The 16,022-nt window shown below is 44.8% G+C and overlaps 1 protein-coding gene across 10 annotated transcripts in view; it reads left to right on the plus strand.

The window, feature by feature from the left end:
* The window catches only part of AGAP1 (ArfGAP with GTPase domain, ankyrin repeat and PH domain 1), a 301,541-nt gene that overhangs the window by 141,266 nt on the left and 144,253 nt on the right, over positions 1–16,022 (plus strand). For all 10 annotated transcript variants that reach the window (XM_027705461.1, XM_027705463.1, XM_027705467.1 and 7 more), the window contains one exon: positions 3,899–3,991. In XM_027705461.1, the coding sequence (XP_027561262.1) occupies positions 3,899–3,991 (93 nt within the window). The remainder of the gene's footprint in view (positions 1–3,898; positions 3,992–16,022) is intronic.

Consider the following 16,022-nt stretch of genomic DNA (forward strand, 5'->3'; position numbering starts at 1 on the left):
TGCTTTATGGCAAACTCACAATCCCTGGGGGCTCACGACCAGGTCCCTTGGTGATTGAAGGTGCACATTAGTTGAGCTTAGAAAGCCACAACCTCCCTGTCATCACAAAGAGTTGATATATTTTGTTCCAGAGGTGCTGCCATGTTCACTTCCCACATGCAAAAAGGACAAAACCATTTCCTCACACTCTAAACAAAACCTGAGCTCTTGGCCTTTATGGAGTAGAAAGTTTCGTTGCTGTTTCGGAGCACGGAGTGGCAGCACAGAGAGCCTGGGATCCTGTGTCCATCCCAGCAGGGGCATTTGCATGTGAAAATCAAATCAAATCAAATTTTCTCTCCCACAAAGGAGAGAAAATCCCACAGTTTGTGTTTGGGTGCAAAACCCTGCAGTGAGTGGCTGTGAAGAAGTGCCCCCAGGTGCTGTGGATTCTTCCCATCCCCGGGAATACTGCGGAGTTCCCAACCCCACTAGGTGTCAGTGTGAGCCCAGGAACCAGCCCAGGCACAGCTCTGGACAGGGCTGGGAGCCACCAGTCCTTCCAAAGCAGCACCGGGCTGAAGGAGGAATTAAACACTGTCAGGGCTGGAGGGGTGGTGTTGACATTGGGGAATTTGGGGCTGTTTTAATCTGGAGCAGGTGTAAATTTGAGGAAGTGAATCACAGAAAAGGTTTGAGAAGAATGTTAAGTCAACCATGAAAAAATAGACCAAAGCTCTGGTCTGTGGTAATTAATAACATAGTGAGAGCCAAATTTACTAATTCGAGAGGGTGTTGAGGATCGTCTCAGTGTCAGATAGCTGGGGGAAAACTGGAGCAAAAACAAGTCTCATGGAAAAATAATGATCATAATTTGACTTTTCAGAACTAGTTCTGACTTTTAAATCTGGGCATGTTGAAGGCTGTGTAGTGAGTTGCCCTGTAGTCTCTGTCCTGAAGTACTGAACACCCACCCTGCTGCAACCCAGCTTTTGTGCCATATCAACCTGGGATTATTTACTTGAATAAACAGATCCATCATTATTTTCTGTGTAGTTATCAAAATATTAGCTCTGGATTTCTTGCTGTGCTTCTCTTCCCAGCCTGGAACTTGCTTATGCCTTTATCACTCACAGATTCAAAGGTATTTCTGTTTAACAATTGCAAGTTACCCCTTGTTAACTAGTACAGGTAATCTGTTTAGTGACCTACAGATCTTTTAGTGTTGGAAGAAAATTGTGATAAGTAGAAAACAGATATGATTTCTGTTAATGATAGTTTTTGAGTTGGAATAGTGTTTGAGAATTTTAAGCACGTTCACATTAAGTGTGTTAAATGCAGCATCTGATGGTTTTGGCTTTGATTATTAATGTTTGTTGTAAAGCTATTGTTGCAGCAGCTGATTTGTCACTTAGGTGATAAAACAGATCAAATATTAGCAGAAGTGTTAATGTCCTTTTTTTTGGAGTAGTGTGATAACAGGGACCACTAAATAATAGAGTATAGGGCAGGTGGGGATTTAAACTGCATCATGGGGTCCACTTCAGCAAGGAACTGATTGTAAGTATGTCTGATCCTGTGTGGGGTGAGGGAATTTCTGGGACAGTAAGGTGCATCTCCCTTCCCATATTCAGTATTACCTCTCTTATATATTTACAGAATTGTAAGAGTTTTTTCAAACTTAAACTCTCTGTCTCAGTGTCTACTGTAAGAGGTCAGGATTCTTATTTTTGGGGTGCTCTGCACTGCTGATTTGGGTCTGGTTGGGCCCAAACTCAGATGCTCTATCCCCACACTTGGGTCAAGCTTTACACTGATTAAGTCTGTGTATGAATTCCAGTGCAAAGGGGAAATCAGTCAACTGATATTCGTGCAGGTGTTTTAATTTTTCCAGACTTCTTCTGGTTCTCTGGCATGAAGTTTTAAACAGAGCCATCTAACCTGTAGATGTGCCATCAGAAAAAGCCCTAACAAGTGTTGATCCAGTGTGGTGTAGAGCCTGGTTTTTTCATGCTGTAGGATGTGAGATGTATCGTGTGTGTCGTAGGTACAAAAGCTCAGAGCAGATCTTTGTTTCACTGTGGGATTTGTCTTTATAAATAGCAGAGCCTGCTAAGATTCTCCCCTGGAAAATGGGATTACAAGCAGCTAGAATAGAATTTGCCTAACAGAAAGCCCTGTGTTTCTGTACTTTTGGCACTGGACAATGTCTTGCACGTAGATATTTCCCTTCCACGTGCAGTGTGTTATTTCCAGATGCAGTTACTTGCACGGAAGGCAAGACGGGGTGATTTAAAACCAAAAAGTGAAAACAAGCACGCAGATATTCAGCTTGCATTTCAGAGGCAGGCTCCTTTCTTTTTAAAAAAAAAATGGGATAAAAAAGAAACATTCAAGTTGACAACTCCCCTCCCAGGGATTTGGATACCTTCACTGGGATTCTTTACAATGTCACTTACGGGCTCTTTGCCCCATTGAAGCTTTGTTTTGCCTCGTATTCTTGGGAAGTGGCACTTTCAGAGTCAGAAATCTGTCTTGAAGGACGGGGAACAATAGTTATCCTGCACATTGGATTTCATCCCTCCCACTTGTTTTGCTTTCTTTCACTTATTCTTTGTTTAATTCCCCGGCACGTCATTCCATTGCCCCGATCCATAGTAACTGGGGAGAGGAGCCCGTTCCCGGTGGAGCGGGGAAGGCAGCACGGGATCCCCGCTGGGTAAATGTGTTCTTAGAATGGTGCTACTTGAAGTCTTGCTCCGTGGGTTCCCCCTCCCCTTCCCTCCTCTCCCGCCCGAGGGCAGCTGCTCCGGGGGTTTGTTCTTCCTTCCACTCCTCCGTGGAATATGGAAAATGGGTGTTAGCGACGCACCGTCCTCATTGTCCTCCCGATTTCGGTGTTTCAAACATCTCTTTCCGCTGAAAATGAGAAGCATCGCCCTGGTTTTCATTAACTCCCCATTGTGGCACTGGACATCACAAATGGGCTCCTTTCATGTATCATCTCCCGAGTTGAAAAGCACATGAAAATGTTTTCTCATTTTCGATATTGTGTGAGTAATGTTCCTATTGGAAAGTAATGGAGTGAAGTTGTCACTTGTCAGTTCAGTTATTAAGGAGGATGACTCTCGGGTCTTCTTTTTGTAATAAAATAAATCTGTCAAAATCATTACGTCCGTGTGTTCTTTGGCAATAACGGGCTGCAATCTGAATATCTGCTTAAAATTCCCCCAGAACTCCATAAAGTCGGGAGGTGAGCACTGTGACCCTCCTCCTGCAGCAGCTCCAGCCTTATGGAACGCCAAGAGAAAGCAATTCCACTTTAAACATCGATTAAATTCACCTCATGCTGATTTTTTCCCACATTGTGTTCAAATAACTTTTTCCAGCATCAATCCCCACTTTTTCTTGCAGTTCCAACTTTCTAACCATCCCAAAGTAGAAAAAACTAATATGTGAAAGTCAATGTGATCAAAACCAGCATCATAAAATTGTATTTCTAAATAGTTGATAACGTTTCTGAGAACCACGCAGGTGTGAGTTAAATGTATGCATGGATATATTCAACTTTTTTAATGAGGAGCTGGAACCTTCGTTCCTCATTGGAGCTACTGTTGGAAACTTCAGAAACTTCAGTGTCCTCTGATCTGCTGGGTCTTCAGACACTGGAAGTGTAACTCTTTAAACCCAAATACATCTCAAACTAGTGGATGGTTGAAATTTATGGGCGGTATCTTATTTATTCAGATTTTTGGATGGTATTGTATTTGTGTAGATTCATCTCACAGCTTTCGAGACTATATTTATGTGCAAAATTATATTTTAATTGCTTGGAAAAAAAGGAGGGGAAAAAAAAAAAGCATCCTCCGTGTGAACCTGCTGCATTTAATGGAGCCCAAACTTTCTTTTCGCTCTGCAGTCTCGGAAAGGGAGTGACCCAGACAAAGAGAAGAAGGTCCTGGAGAGCAGAACAGACAGCATTGGAAGCGGCCGCGCAATCCCAATTAAACAGGTAATGCCGAGGCACTCGGGTTTTTTTGTGCCGCTCGCCGGAGTTGGGAGCCACACCTCGGGTCTCTCTGGCTCCGGCGGGGCCCGCGCCCGGCGCCTTTGATGTGCTCCGGTGATGAATGTGGAAGTCACTCACTTGACATCAATTAGGAGAGGTTCCTGTGTGTATTAAAATAGGATCATTAGAATAAGAAGAGGGAAAAATGTGACAACAGGCCTAATGAAGTGCAGTCTGCCGGCCCGCATATGGAGCGCGTTTCCAGGCTGGGCTGCCTTCAAAGCCGCCTTTGTAGCGGGCTTTGATTGGGCCGAGTGCTGCCGGGCGCAGGGTGAATCACATCGCTCCACAAGAGCCCCTTGTGATGGAGCAAGAGCCTGATGTGGCCCTAATTTGCTGCCGCAGACGGACATCTGAGCGGGGCCAGGCTGGCCCGCGCCGGAGAGGCAATTAGTGCCGGCAATCACGGCCCCGTGTCAGCTGCGCCTGTTTGTAATTTGCTAATGAAGGAATTGTAACTTTGATTAGGTTCAGTTTCATTTAGACCTTATTATATAAGAGAACGTTTACAGCTGTAATGGGTGGCCTTAATTAAACTTTCTCATTACACAACAGGGCCGGGATTGGAGGATTTGTTTGGGTCTGTTTTGCTGGCCCGGGCGCGCTTTCATTAGCCCAGGACGCTAAATTGGAGCTCTGAACGCTCCTTTGAAAGGCAAAAGCGAGGCCAGTGTTAGATAGCAAGTGTCTGGGGAATGAGATGATTTGCTTTCTCAAATGAAACGACACCAAGTCCACGTGGTTGATATTTGCCTCACGAATAGTTTCTCTGTTAGTGTTTGCAAGTATTTACTGAGTTGCCTTGCTGGAGAGAAGTGCTCAGGGAAGGGAGCTGATTTCCTTCCCACACAGTTCCTCCAGGTGTTGTGGTGCCTGTCCTACCCTCCAGAGGCTCACTTGCCTCTCCTAATCTTTCCCCAGTCCCTGCCAGGTAGCCCTGGGTCTCCTGTGCAAAGGTGGCTTTACATATTTTGGGGTTTTTTGTGTTTTTCCTCTTTATTTCTGAGTGTGAGGGGGAGATGATTTTGTACTCTTAACTATCAGCAGTGATTTTTCTTCTTACAGTCGTTTCAAAAGACCTTTTGGGACCATCAGGCAGAGCAAAAATGCTGTGGTGTGTGAATCTCTAGTAGGCAGATTTTAATCAAGCACGCTGCAATCCAGAAGAGCAGTTTGAAAGCAGCAAAGCTCAGTATTTGGCTCTGCATCCAGGGGAGGAGATTCCAGGCATTTAAAACAAGCTGCAATTTTATTTTCCTACAGTGTTGGTGTGGTACAGGATGGGTTAGACCGGCTGGAATTCTTTTGGGGAATGCTAATTAAACAAAAGTGCAGCTGAGAGTGAAAAACTGAGGAATACATGTGCCAATATCCCAGGCATGTGTGCTGCTCTTTTCTGAAATGCTGTTGTATGGAATGAATCTGATTAAAAATGAACTCGTAGGAAGAGCAGTGCAAGATAAACATTTGGAGGTGTGATTGCACTACAATGCAATGTTGGATGAAGTACCCCTCCAATCTCTCGAATTTCTGTTTGGAAAAATTCTCCCTGCAACCCTGCTTGTATCCTAAATGTGACCAATCTTTTGGGAACGTGTACTGCTTGTTATTAATTATATGAATCCCAATTGTGGTGATTCCATTTTGTCACGTACAAGCAATTATCAGCACGGATTTGACATGTGTTGTCAGCAGACCCATCCTGCTGTCAGGGTTTGGGAGGTTGGGTGGTTTGCAGTGCTGTAGGATGGCTGTTCCATGTGGGATTTCACATTGTTCTTGGATACCAAGGGAAGGGATTTGGGGAGGGTTTGTGTGTAGAGGTGGCCCAGGTCCCGTTGTGACACGGCTGCTCCTGGTGGGCTCTACAGGGGCCACGTTTCTCTGAGGCCTCAGAAACTCCTGCTGGAAGAGGGGCTGTCCCTTATTCATGTGCCTTAACTGTGAATAAGGTGGAGGGATGTGAAAGGGAACTTCTTGACCTACAAGTTTTAGCACATTGTGCTTTTTAGGATGGGGACCCCCTTCCATTGTGACGCGTTTTCTCTGACAAATGGTCAGGGAATCACAGAATCACTTCGGTTGGAAGAGCCCTCTAAGATCAGAGTCCTGCCATTCCCCTGGCACTGCCAAGGCCATCACTGACCCATGTCCCCAAGTGCCACATCCACAGGGCTGTGAGACCCCCCCCTCCTCCAGGGATGGGGACTCCCCCACTGCCCTGGGCAGTTCCAAGCCTCACCTCCCTTTGCATGAAGAAATTTTTTCCCAATATCCAATCTGAGCCTCCCCTGGCACAACTTGAGGCCATTTCCTCTTGTCTTGTTACTTGGGACACTTGGGAGTAGGAAGGGAAGTGAGGTTTCAGGAGGCTGAATACAGACTGTAGCATTCACAGGAGAATGATCTTATTGCATCACTGAAGACTTGTCCTTCTAATGCTTCGTCACCAGGTTTTCCAGGGTTTGTCCTCTGCTGGCCTGAAAAAAAGGAACTTATGGTTGGAACTCATATATACTGGATTTTGTGTTCTCAGTTCACTGCTACTTGAAATAACTGTAATTACCAAAAACAAGGGGGGAATAGAAAAGAGTCTTGCTATTCTGCTGTTGAAATCAGTGGCTTGGTTATTCAGTGTATTTTGTGGTGCCTCTGGGTTGTTCTTACCTACCCAGGGTCTCCCAGAAATGAGAAATACTATTTCCCAAATAAAACTAAACATAAAAAAAACCCCAAAACAAATAAAAAAATTCCGCAAAACAAAACCAACCAACCCAAAACAAACAAACAAAAAACCCAACAAAAAACGAAAAAACCAAACCAAAACAAAAAAAAACAACACAAAAACCCAAAACAGAAACAATAAATCCACAACCCAAAACACACTCAAACAAAAGACCCAAACAAACAAAAAAACCCCAACCCAAGCAAGTCCCTTGGAGAGTGGGAATGTTCTGGTTTTGAGGAAAGAAATGAAATCTCTCCCAGCACTAGAGAGGCACAGGGAGGGGGGGAGGAAGAGCTGATATTAGCCAAGTGTTTTTGTGTGTGATGGGGAAAGCACAGAACAAATGCAGGGGAAAATCAGTGCTCTGGGAGGTGCAGTAAATGTGCTTGTGAGAAGTTTGTCCTTATCTCAGCTGCAGTTTCCTCCCAGCCCAGGTCTGAGTTGCTGCTGAACAGCCAACTCTGCTGGAATGAAGAGCTGCTGCTTGTTGTGTTCCAGCCTTTCTGGGCCCCAGCTGCTGCCCCAACCTGCACAGGGGCTGTTGGGCAAAATAAGAGCTGCAACCTCCTCCTGCACTCCTGCTCCTGGTCCCTGAATCCCTGGGAGTTTGAGGGAAATCCCTGAGAGTCTGGGAGAGTTTGGATGGTGCCCTGAGCAACCTGGTCTAGTGGAAGGTGTCCCTCCTGCCCGTGGCAGGGGGTTGGAACTGGATCATCTCTGAGATCCCTTCCAACCCAAACAATTCCAGAATTCTGTGAACAGGTCAAACTGTGAATGGCATATTTCCTTCCAAGGAAACACCTCGTTCCTTCAGGGCTTGTCCTTAACTCAGAGCAGTCTGGTTGAAAACAGTTGGTGTTCTTATTCTCTCTGTCCTTTCCACAGGTTAGAATTGACTTTTCACTGCAGTGCTAAATATGGTTTTATTGGGCTAAGCCCTATAAAACTGTCCCAGGGAACCTTCCTGCTCCCAGCAGAACCTCACAGTGTAGGCCCTGAAAATGGGCATGTTTTTAGAATGTGGCTGCTCAGTCCTGCCAAAGCACTCTTAAGGTCAGTGAAATTTTGGGAAGGCAAGGGGAGGTACCAGTACCTTGTGCATGCACAACCATAGCAGCAGTTTTGGAGAGCTATGGATGCCAGATTTTTTCCAAAACCACAAAAATTCCCAACTAAATAACCCCTACAAATCAAATGGAGTCAGAAAATGTCTGGAACAATATTAGCTCAGAGTTAAAATCCATAGAAAGTTCTGTGCTTCTGAGAAAGAGGCACTTAAACTAAAAATATTTATTTTTTTTGTAGCATTGCTGATACTATTCTTAGAGTGAGTGGTTTGCTGTGGTTGGAGAATCCTGCCTTCAAACCCATTTATTCTGGAAATGAAGACTTGTTCCTGGGTGCCAGAGTGAATATTTTGAAGAATATTTTGAGGCACACATTAGTGTGCACAGTTTAGGGGACCAGACCTTCTAGAATGGGGGAGCTGTAGCGTTTTTGAAAAAGAACTTTGTTTTTTGTGGGTTTGGGAAATCTTTATCAGTAGGGTATATTCAAATTTAGAAAGGGAAAAAAAAAAAGGCACAACAAGAAAAATAAAAGCAAGAAGCTCAGCTCAGCGGTGAGGGGGCTTGTCATGTATTAATTTTTCATTGCTGTGGAGAATTGTACATACATAATCACTTGATTGCAGTGGGAGTTAGCGAGCTCCTATGGTGTCATTTGCATAAATCTTGTTAAGTCAATGGCAGTTAATGAAGTACAAATGAGCCTGGAGAAGGTGACATGCAAATCGTGGGTGGCAGATGGGAGGTCTGTTTTTGGGATGGCAGCTGTGTGCTCTTTCTTTTTTTTTATGATTTTTTTTTCTCTGCTGCCCCCATCCCCCAGATTGGAGTGTAAATAAATACATAAGAGCTGGCCTTGACTTTCTGCTTCCAGCCCTTCTTCTCTTTGCCCTTTGCACTTAATCACAGATGCTCATATCATTATATACCCCAGCTGTATAACCTTGGCTGCTCTTTTACCAAAAACTGGTCAAAATAGGTGTTTGATAGGTTGGCTCAGCCCTTGGCTTACCCAGGGAGGTGCTGCAGCTCCTGTGCCCTCAGATTCCTGCACCATGTAGGTCTAACTTGAAGCCTGGATTAGAAATAGATGTTCTGGTGGTTAATGTTACATTGATGACACAGTGAAAAATTTGCCATCCATGACTTGCAAAGGTGAACTTCAGAATCCATTCCCTTCCCTCAGTTTGCAAATGGCTGGATTAATGGAGAAAGTGGAATATCTTATTCAGGCTTTACTTTTAGGTGATATTTCAGATGACCTTCTTTGCCTGCCAGCTTGGCATATTTAAGCACATTAAAGTAATCTTAATGAAATTAGGTATTTTTTCTTTTCTTTTACTCTGAACTAAAAATGGCAAATATTTTTAGGTCAAGGCGTGGGGGTGGCATCACTGATGTGCTTTCCACAAGAAAGGGTCTGATTCCTGCATACACAAATTGCAGTTTTCCTTCAAGATGGGCATAAACACAACTAGAACTTCTCAGTGTACATCTGAATCTTGTAAAAAAAGATCATTAAACTTGGCAAAGATAACTGTTTTGAAAATGCTTTCAACAAATGTCAAACTGGGCATCAAAAACCTGTCACTTGTCCTCTCTTCCCTCCAGGTGTAGGACAGTCTTGCCTCTGCCTCACTAGAGCTTTTCTACTTGCTGACCCCCTCTCTGGTCATTTTTAGCTGTAGTTGGGGTGTTCACAGCAGCAGTTTCACAATTCCTGCTGTGTTACCTGGGTCCTTCCCGCTGAACCAGAGAGAACATCCCACCTGGAACCTGTTTTCCCTTAAAATCCCCGGAGCTGTCTGTCCAGCTGGGGGAGCATTGCAGCAAGCACGGTGCTGTCTTGGAAATAGGCTTTGAAAAGGGATCATCTGCCACGTCTAGTCAGGCAGAGTGATGTCCTTAGTCATCCTCACTACCAGGAGAGCCCTGCAGTGCTTGGGGCAAGTGTCACATCCGAGACTCGCCGTCCCCATGAACAGTAAATGCTCTTTGCAGCAGCTTTCCTGGCTGCAAATGTTTACTTGGAGTCTACCAAAGGAGAGAACAAATAAGCAATGATCTTAGCAGCTATTCTGGCTTAATTCATCTGACTTGACAGGGTGAAAAAACCGATCTGGAAGAGCAGGGTGGACAGATGATGCTACAACCAGTAGTGCCAGGGCTCATCTCATGGCTTCTCTTTCCTGTCTGCGTTCAAAATCAGGTTGTGTTCTGAGATAAAAATGGCTAATGCAGGTGAGGACCATGAGCATTTCAGAAGAAGGATGGCAGCAAACATCTGCAGGGCAGACAGAGCCCAGGATTTACTTGCCTTCGTTATACCTGTGACTTGCTGCACAGAACCCTCTGATTCACTGACAGACCCAACCCATTGTGGACACCTTCCACCAGCCCAGGCTGCTCCAAGCCCCGTCCAACCTGGCCTTGGACACTTCCAGGGATCCAGGGGCAGCCACAGCTTCTCTGGGCAACCTGTGCCAGGGCCCACCACCCTCCCAGGGAAGAATTCCTTCCTGCTATCCCATCTAACCCTGCCCTCTGGCAGTGGGAAGCCATTCCCCTTGTCCTGTCACTCCAGGCTCTTGTGAAAAATCCCTCTCCATCTTTCCCGTCGGCTCCTTCAGGTTCTGGAAGGAGCATCCACCAAAACTACTTCAGCTTTGTTTTTTTGCTTACTGGTGCTCAGGCTCTGTAGAGAGTTGTTTGCAAGCACCGGTGTCTCCAGAGAGTGGCTTTCCCAAACTCTGAGAGGATGTGATTTACCAGGAACTGGCAGATGACATGGTTTGATTTATTTATCTCTAGCGTGAGGTGTAATTTCCTCTGTCACACGTCTGTCTAATCACAGTAATCAGTCTCCAGATCAGCTTGTGCAAACACCAGGCTATGGTTTGGAGCCAAATACTCTTAGTGCTGAAATCTTCTGTGTAATTCCTCCGCAATTGTTTATAATCAGAACATACACATTTTGCTGTGCTTTTTTTAATTAGCTGATTACTAGTTATAAAATGTTTTGTACTCGCTGTGGTTCTCTAAATTGTTAACTGGTCGCTACCAGTATAATTAAATATTTCAGAGCACTTGGCTGTGGTTGCATTGAACTGTGAAGAAATAATGTTATATAGCCAATCAAAAAGAGATACTTGTAAACTCATTTAAAGCGTCAGAGTGTGTTAGGACTATCATGGTGATGCTTATTGCAGGAGAAATTAAAGATACAGTTTTGTGCTAAGAGGCAATACAGAAATTAGTTCCTGAATTAGTTGTTAATTGATTTGGTAATTCCCTGGGGTCTGCATGCTCTTTTTTCCTTTTTCGTTGTTGCATTCAGTTAACAGTGACTATTCCCAGTGCACTTGAAATATTTTTTCCAATTAGATCAAACGTGCCCTTACATCAGAGGAACGGCCTCAGCTCCACGTACCTGCCTGGAATAATGTTTAATTTGACTGCCAGAGCTGGGTCTGTGGGTTTTTCCTGTTGATGGGTTTCAGAGACCATCCCAAGAAGAGCTGTAGTCCGAAGAGTTTGGAATGAAATGGCATTAAAAAGCTCTCTTGGAGGTGTGGAGCTGGGAGCCCCGGGATGAGGTTTGCAGTCCCAGGGCCTGGGCACGAGCCTCAGCCCCTCTGACTGAGGCAATTCCTCCTTTTCCTTGCTGTCCATGGCTCTGTCCCACTGGATCCATCCAGCTGCTCCCTCCTGCTTCCTGGAGTCCAGATCTGGTTTCCCTTCCTGAGATAGCAGGAGACAGATGGAGTTTGGCTCTCTCGCTTATAAGAATTGAATTTCTAATATATATTATATATATATATATATTATAATATATATTATAATTGGTCTCCTAATATTTTTAGAGTCCCTAAAATATGAATTTTCTGTTTTGCAGCCTATAAAATGTTTTTATTTTATCTCTAAATACCTGGGACTGTCATACAGTGATAGTCCTGGGTGTGCCAAGACCAAGGTGAGCAGCCTCCAGCTGCTCCACAGGTGCATTTAAAGATCCATAAATGAGATAATATTAATAACCTTTTCAGAGAAATTAACTTCCTGTCATTTTTTTGCTTTCCCATGGCTGTGACTTGGAGCTCACAGGAGCCTCTGGTCCTTGTAGTGGAAGGAAGCTGGTGGTTTGTGGATGAATGGTTTCATTTGAGGGAGGTTTGCTTCACAACTCTTCCCAGCTCAAAAATTTGTCTTTGTGGTACATTTCATATAATGGTAAACACACTGTTCTACTTGTTATGAATTTTACTTAGGAATAAGTAAATGGAGTGTATTGAAATGGTTGTTAGTGCTGATTTTGGCAGGGGGCACACAGTTTCAAAAATAATATTCCATTTACTTGTGTGACCCAGCCTTCAAAGTGAGCAAAGGAGAACAGTGCCTTGTAGGGCACCGATGGAAAGTCATGGGGTCAAACAAATTTAAAAAAAAAAAAAAAGGAACATTTTATGTTTCCTTAATGTTTTATACCCACATTGATGCCATAAGAGCTCACAGATTGCTGCCAGCAAGAGTCATTGAGCTTCATTCCCCTTTTTTAGTTATTTATTTTAAATCCTACCTGAAAGTAATTCTCTGATTGTTTCTTAAAAGAGATAAGGACAAACTCCTGGTTTGACCAACAGCAGATGGTTTTGTAGCTGACACATCAGGTGTGATTATAACTCTTGCTCATTGCTATGAGTCAAGAGGAGATATTCCAGCTTTTGTTTGGAATAGAATGTTGATTGGGCTAAGCATCCTTGGAGAGACTGTGGAAACAAGGAGGAGGAGATGCCAGAAGATGTATCAGCCTCTGCAGAAACAGAAAGGCAGGAGCTTCCATTATCTAAAATACCAATTTTTTAACAAGGGGGGGAGATGAATCCCTGTTGTATAAAAGGAGCAGATGCTGCTCTTTAGGATAAACCAGTCAAGGACTTGTTTTCCAGTGCCCTGTTCGTAAGAGAAGTGAGAGAATATTTGTTTTTTCTGAGACTCTACCATGAACATCTTCTTCTGCCCAGGGCTTGGTGCCAGCAGGGAACAGGCTCCCCCAGCTCCCGTGGTTTCAGCCCCTGTAACAGTGCAGTGAGCAGGGCTGGGCCTGCAGGAGGGAACAAGGCTTTCTTCTCTTTTCTAACTGTGGAGAATTTAATACATTTGACATGTTCTCATCCTGTTTGGTGTGCAGGACTGCAAATCCTGGAGTGCCTGTCAGACAGAACGTGGGGAAGAGGTGTCAGAGCACTTTGGGGGAGAGGAGGAGGGAATGAGGGAGAGCAGTGTAGGTGTCAAAGAGACCATCAGTAAAGAAAGCCATAATATGACTTTAAAAATAATATATCAGAGTGTCCCAGTGCTGCAGTGGTGCAGTGTATCCCAGAGGCACCTCTGTGCCATGTGCAGAGATTGACAGCACTGAGGGATCTCCACTGGTGCCCCCAGGCCTCCAGCTGGCCCCTGGCCAGAGCCTTTGACTGGAGGTGGTGGTGTCTGGATGCTGTAGGAAATGCTTACAGGATGCAGTCTCTTTATTTGAGCCACCTGCATCTATCCAGGTAATTAAACCCAAAACAATGGCATCAGACAGTGGCTGAATGTGTGGTTTTATAACCATACAAACACAGAATATCCTGAGCTGGAAGGGACCCACAAGGACCATCCAGTCCAACTCCTGGCCCTGCCCAGGACACCCCAACAATCCCACCCTGTCCTCCTGGAGCTCTGGCAGCCTTGGGGCCGTGACCAAACCCTGGGGAGCCTGGGCAGTGCCCAACCACCCTCTGGGGGAAGGACCTTTTTGTGAGATCCACCAAAACCCCCCTGAGCTCCCCAAACCCCCTGCAGCCCATGGGGTTGGCAGTGGCTCTGCGCTGGCACAGAGGGAGATCTCCACACTGGCTGGTGCTCAGGCACTGGAGAGCAGGAATAATGGGCTTTTCCTTATTTTTAGTGGATGAGATCTGGAATCACAGAATGGTTTGGGTTGGAAGGGGCCTTTAAAGGTCACATAGACCAACCCTCCAATGAAGAGGGACCCCTTCCACCAGACCAGCTGCCCCAAGCCCCCTCCAGCCTGATGGGGAACCTCCTTCAGGGGAACAGTGGGAAAATGCCTTTGTTTGGAGGAGCTGCCGTGTGTGGGAGGTGAATCCATGTGCATCTGGAATGGCTTTTGTGACTGACTGGAGCTCTTCCTCCGAGGGCATGAGGAATTAGTCCGGAGCAGTGACATAAGAAGATTAAGTGGGAAGCTTATGACAGTTAGCAAGAGAGGCTGCCTGCTAGACTGGGGTTGACACAGTGATTATTAATATGTTGTAAAGATGTTTTGGGGATTCCACCATATTTGTATGGTTGCCAGCAAAACGTTGACAGTTGCATTGTGGTTAATAAATTCATTTAGATTTATAAGCATTGTTTACAGAACCTGTTCGCCTGCTGAAACTCTAACAGCATCTGTTCCTTGGTACTAATTAACTGCTAATTACGAATGAGCTTTGTGTGTTTGTCAGTATAACTGGCTCATGCATTTTGTAAGGAACATTAACAAATTGATTTACATAGTGGTAAAGCAATCAAAAGAGTAAACTGAACAGCACGCAGTGAAAGCCCTTTAGCCTCAGTTTCTGAACGAAGCAAACTTTGGGCATTCTGAGTATTTTCCTCATTCTTTTGCTCCCTTTTGATTGTGTGAGAAATGCGTGTGAATCTGAGTCAGGGAGGGGGGGTGATCCAGAATCTTGTTTTATTCTGTGGTGGTTTTGTGTTTGTTTAATTTTAAAGTATGGGTGCTGTTGCCATGTAACACGTGTGAGGAAATGTTTATCCAGAGTGTAAGTGACAGTGGAAAATTTAAAATAATAAATGGCATGAAGGAGGAATATTGCTTGGGGGGAGCAGGGGGTGTTTGAAACTTTGGCACTCTGACTATTTTGGTTTGTTTGGTTTGCATCTTTGAAATATCCACTATGAAAACCCCTCCACCTTTGTTTAAACACTGTTTTCTCTAAACCTGCTTTTATTCTTCGGAAATCCTCTGACTACAATAATTATCAGCACATCTTTAGGACAGTCTCAGCAGCCAGGCCAAATGTTGGCACTTAAATATTTTGAATTTAAAGGTAAAATTTGAATTTAAAGGGAATAATTGGCACAGGTTGCCCAGAGAAGCTGTGGCTGCCCCTGGATCCCTGGGAGTGTCCCAGGCCAGGTTGGACGGGGCTTGGAGCAACCTGGGCTGGTGGAAGGTGTCCCTGCCCAGGGCAGGAGGTGGGATGAGGTGGGCTTTCAGATTCCTTCTAACCCAAACCATTCTAGGATTCTGTAATTCAGTAGTGCAATTCTTAAAAAAAAGAAAATAATATCTCAATTTATTTTGCATGAGTTAAAACAAGGAGAAAAATCATTTGACTGAGCGTTGTGTTTACTGTAAAGGATCCTTCCTGTCATGATGAATTGGAGATGAGTGACATGATTAAATGAAACCATCATCTGTATTATATTTCACTTACAGTTGTCCTAAAGCTGTAAAGCTTGAAATGGACCTTGTAGCTAGAATTGGGGAGAAGACAAAAGCAATGCAAACACACACTGCAGGGTTTAGCTTTCCTGAGCAGAAAACTGTTCTAGTGAGGAACAGACACAGTGGTTTATGTGGACTAAAACTTGCCAGAAAAACTGAATGACTTTTTTGATAGAATTTCAAGCAAAGTGCATAAAGGAAACATAACAGATGTCAAATATTTGGGGTTTAGTAAAGCATTTTGATACAGCCTCGCTGCATCTTAACTGAGAGTTGATCCAAATGCGTTTGGCTGAAAACTGCCCTGTGGATTGAGTCTGGTCTGGAGGGGCACAAACAGAGCCTAAAGCCAGACCATGGTCTGGGCAGACTGGAAGGGGCCCAGCTTTGTTCTGCTCTGGGGACAGTGCCACGTGTCTGCTGGGGAAGTGTAAATTCAGCCTGGTTTGAAAGAACCACGAGAACAGGGGCAGTGGGGCCCAGGGAACCTGGAGGGGAGATGGGCTTGGGCTGAGCTGGGTTAAAACCCACCTGCTCCAACTCCTGGTTTAACCCCAGCCTGGAAGGTGTTTTGCCTGTTCTGGATACCTCACCAGGACACTTCTCCAGTGACTCCCAGGGACAGGAACCTGTCTGGAAATCCTTCCCTGGGAGGGT

This window comes from Neopelma chrysocephalum, unplaced genomic scaffold (genome assembly GCF_003984885.1).
Source record: "Neopelma chrysocephalum unplaced genomic scaffold, ASM398488v2 Primary Assembly neopelma1_335, whole genome shotgun sequence".
Lineage (NCBI taxonomy): Eukaryota > Metazoa > Chordata > Aves > Passeriformes > Pipridae > Neopelma > Neopelma chrysocephalum.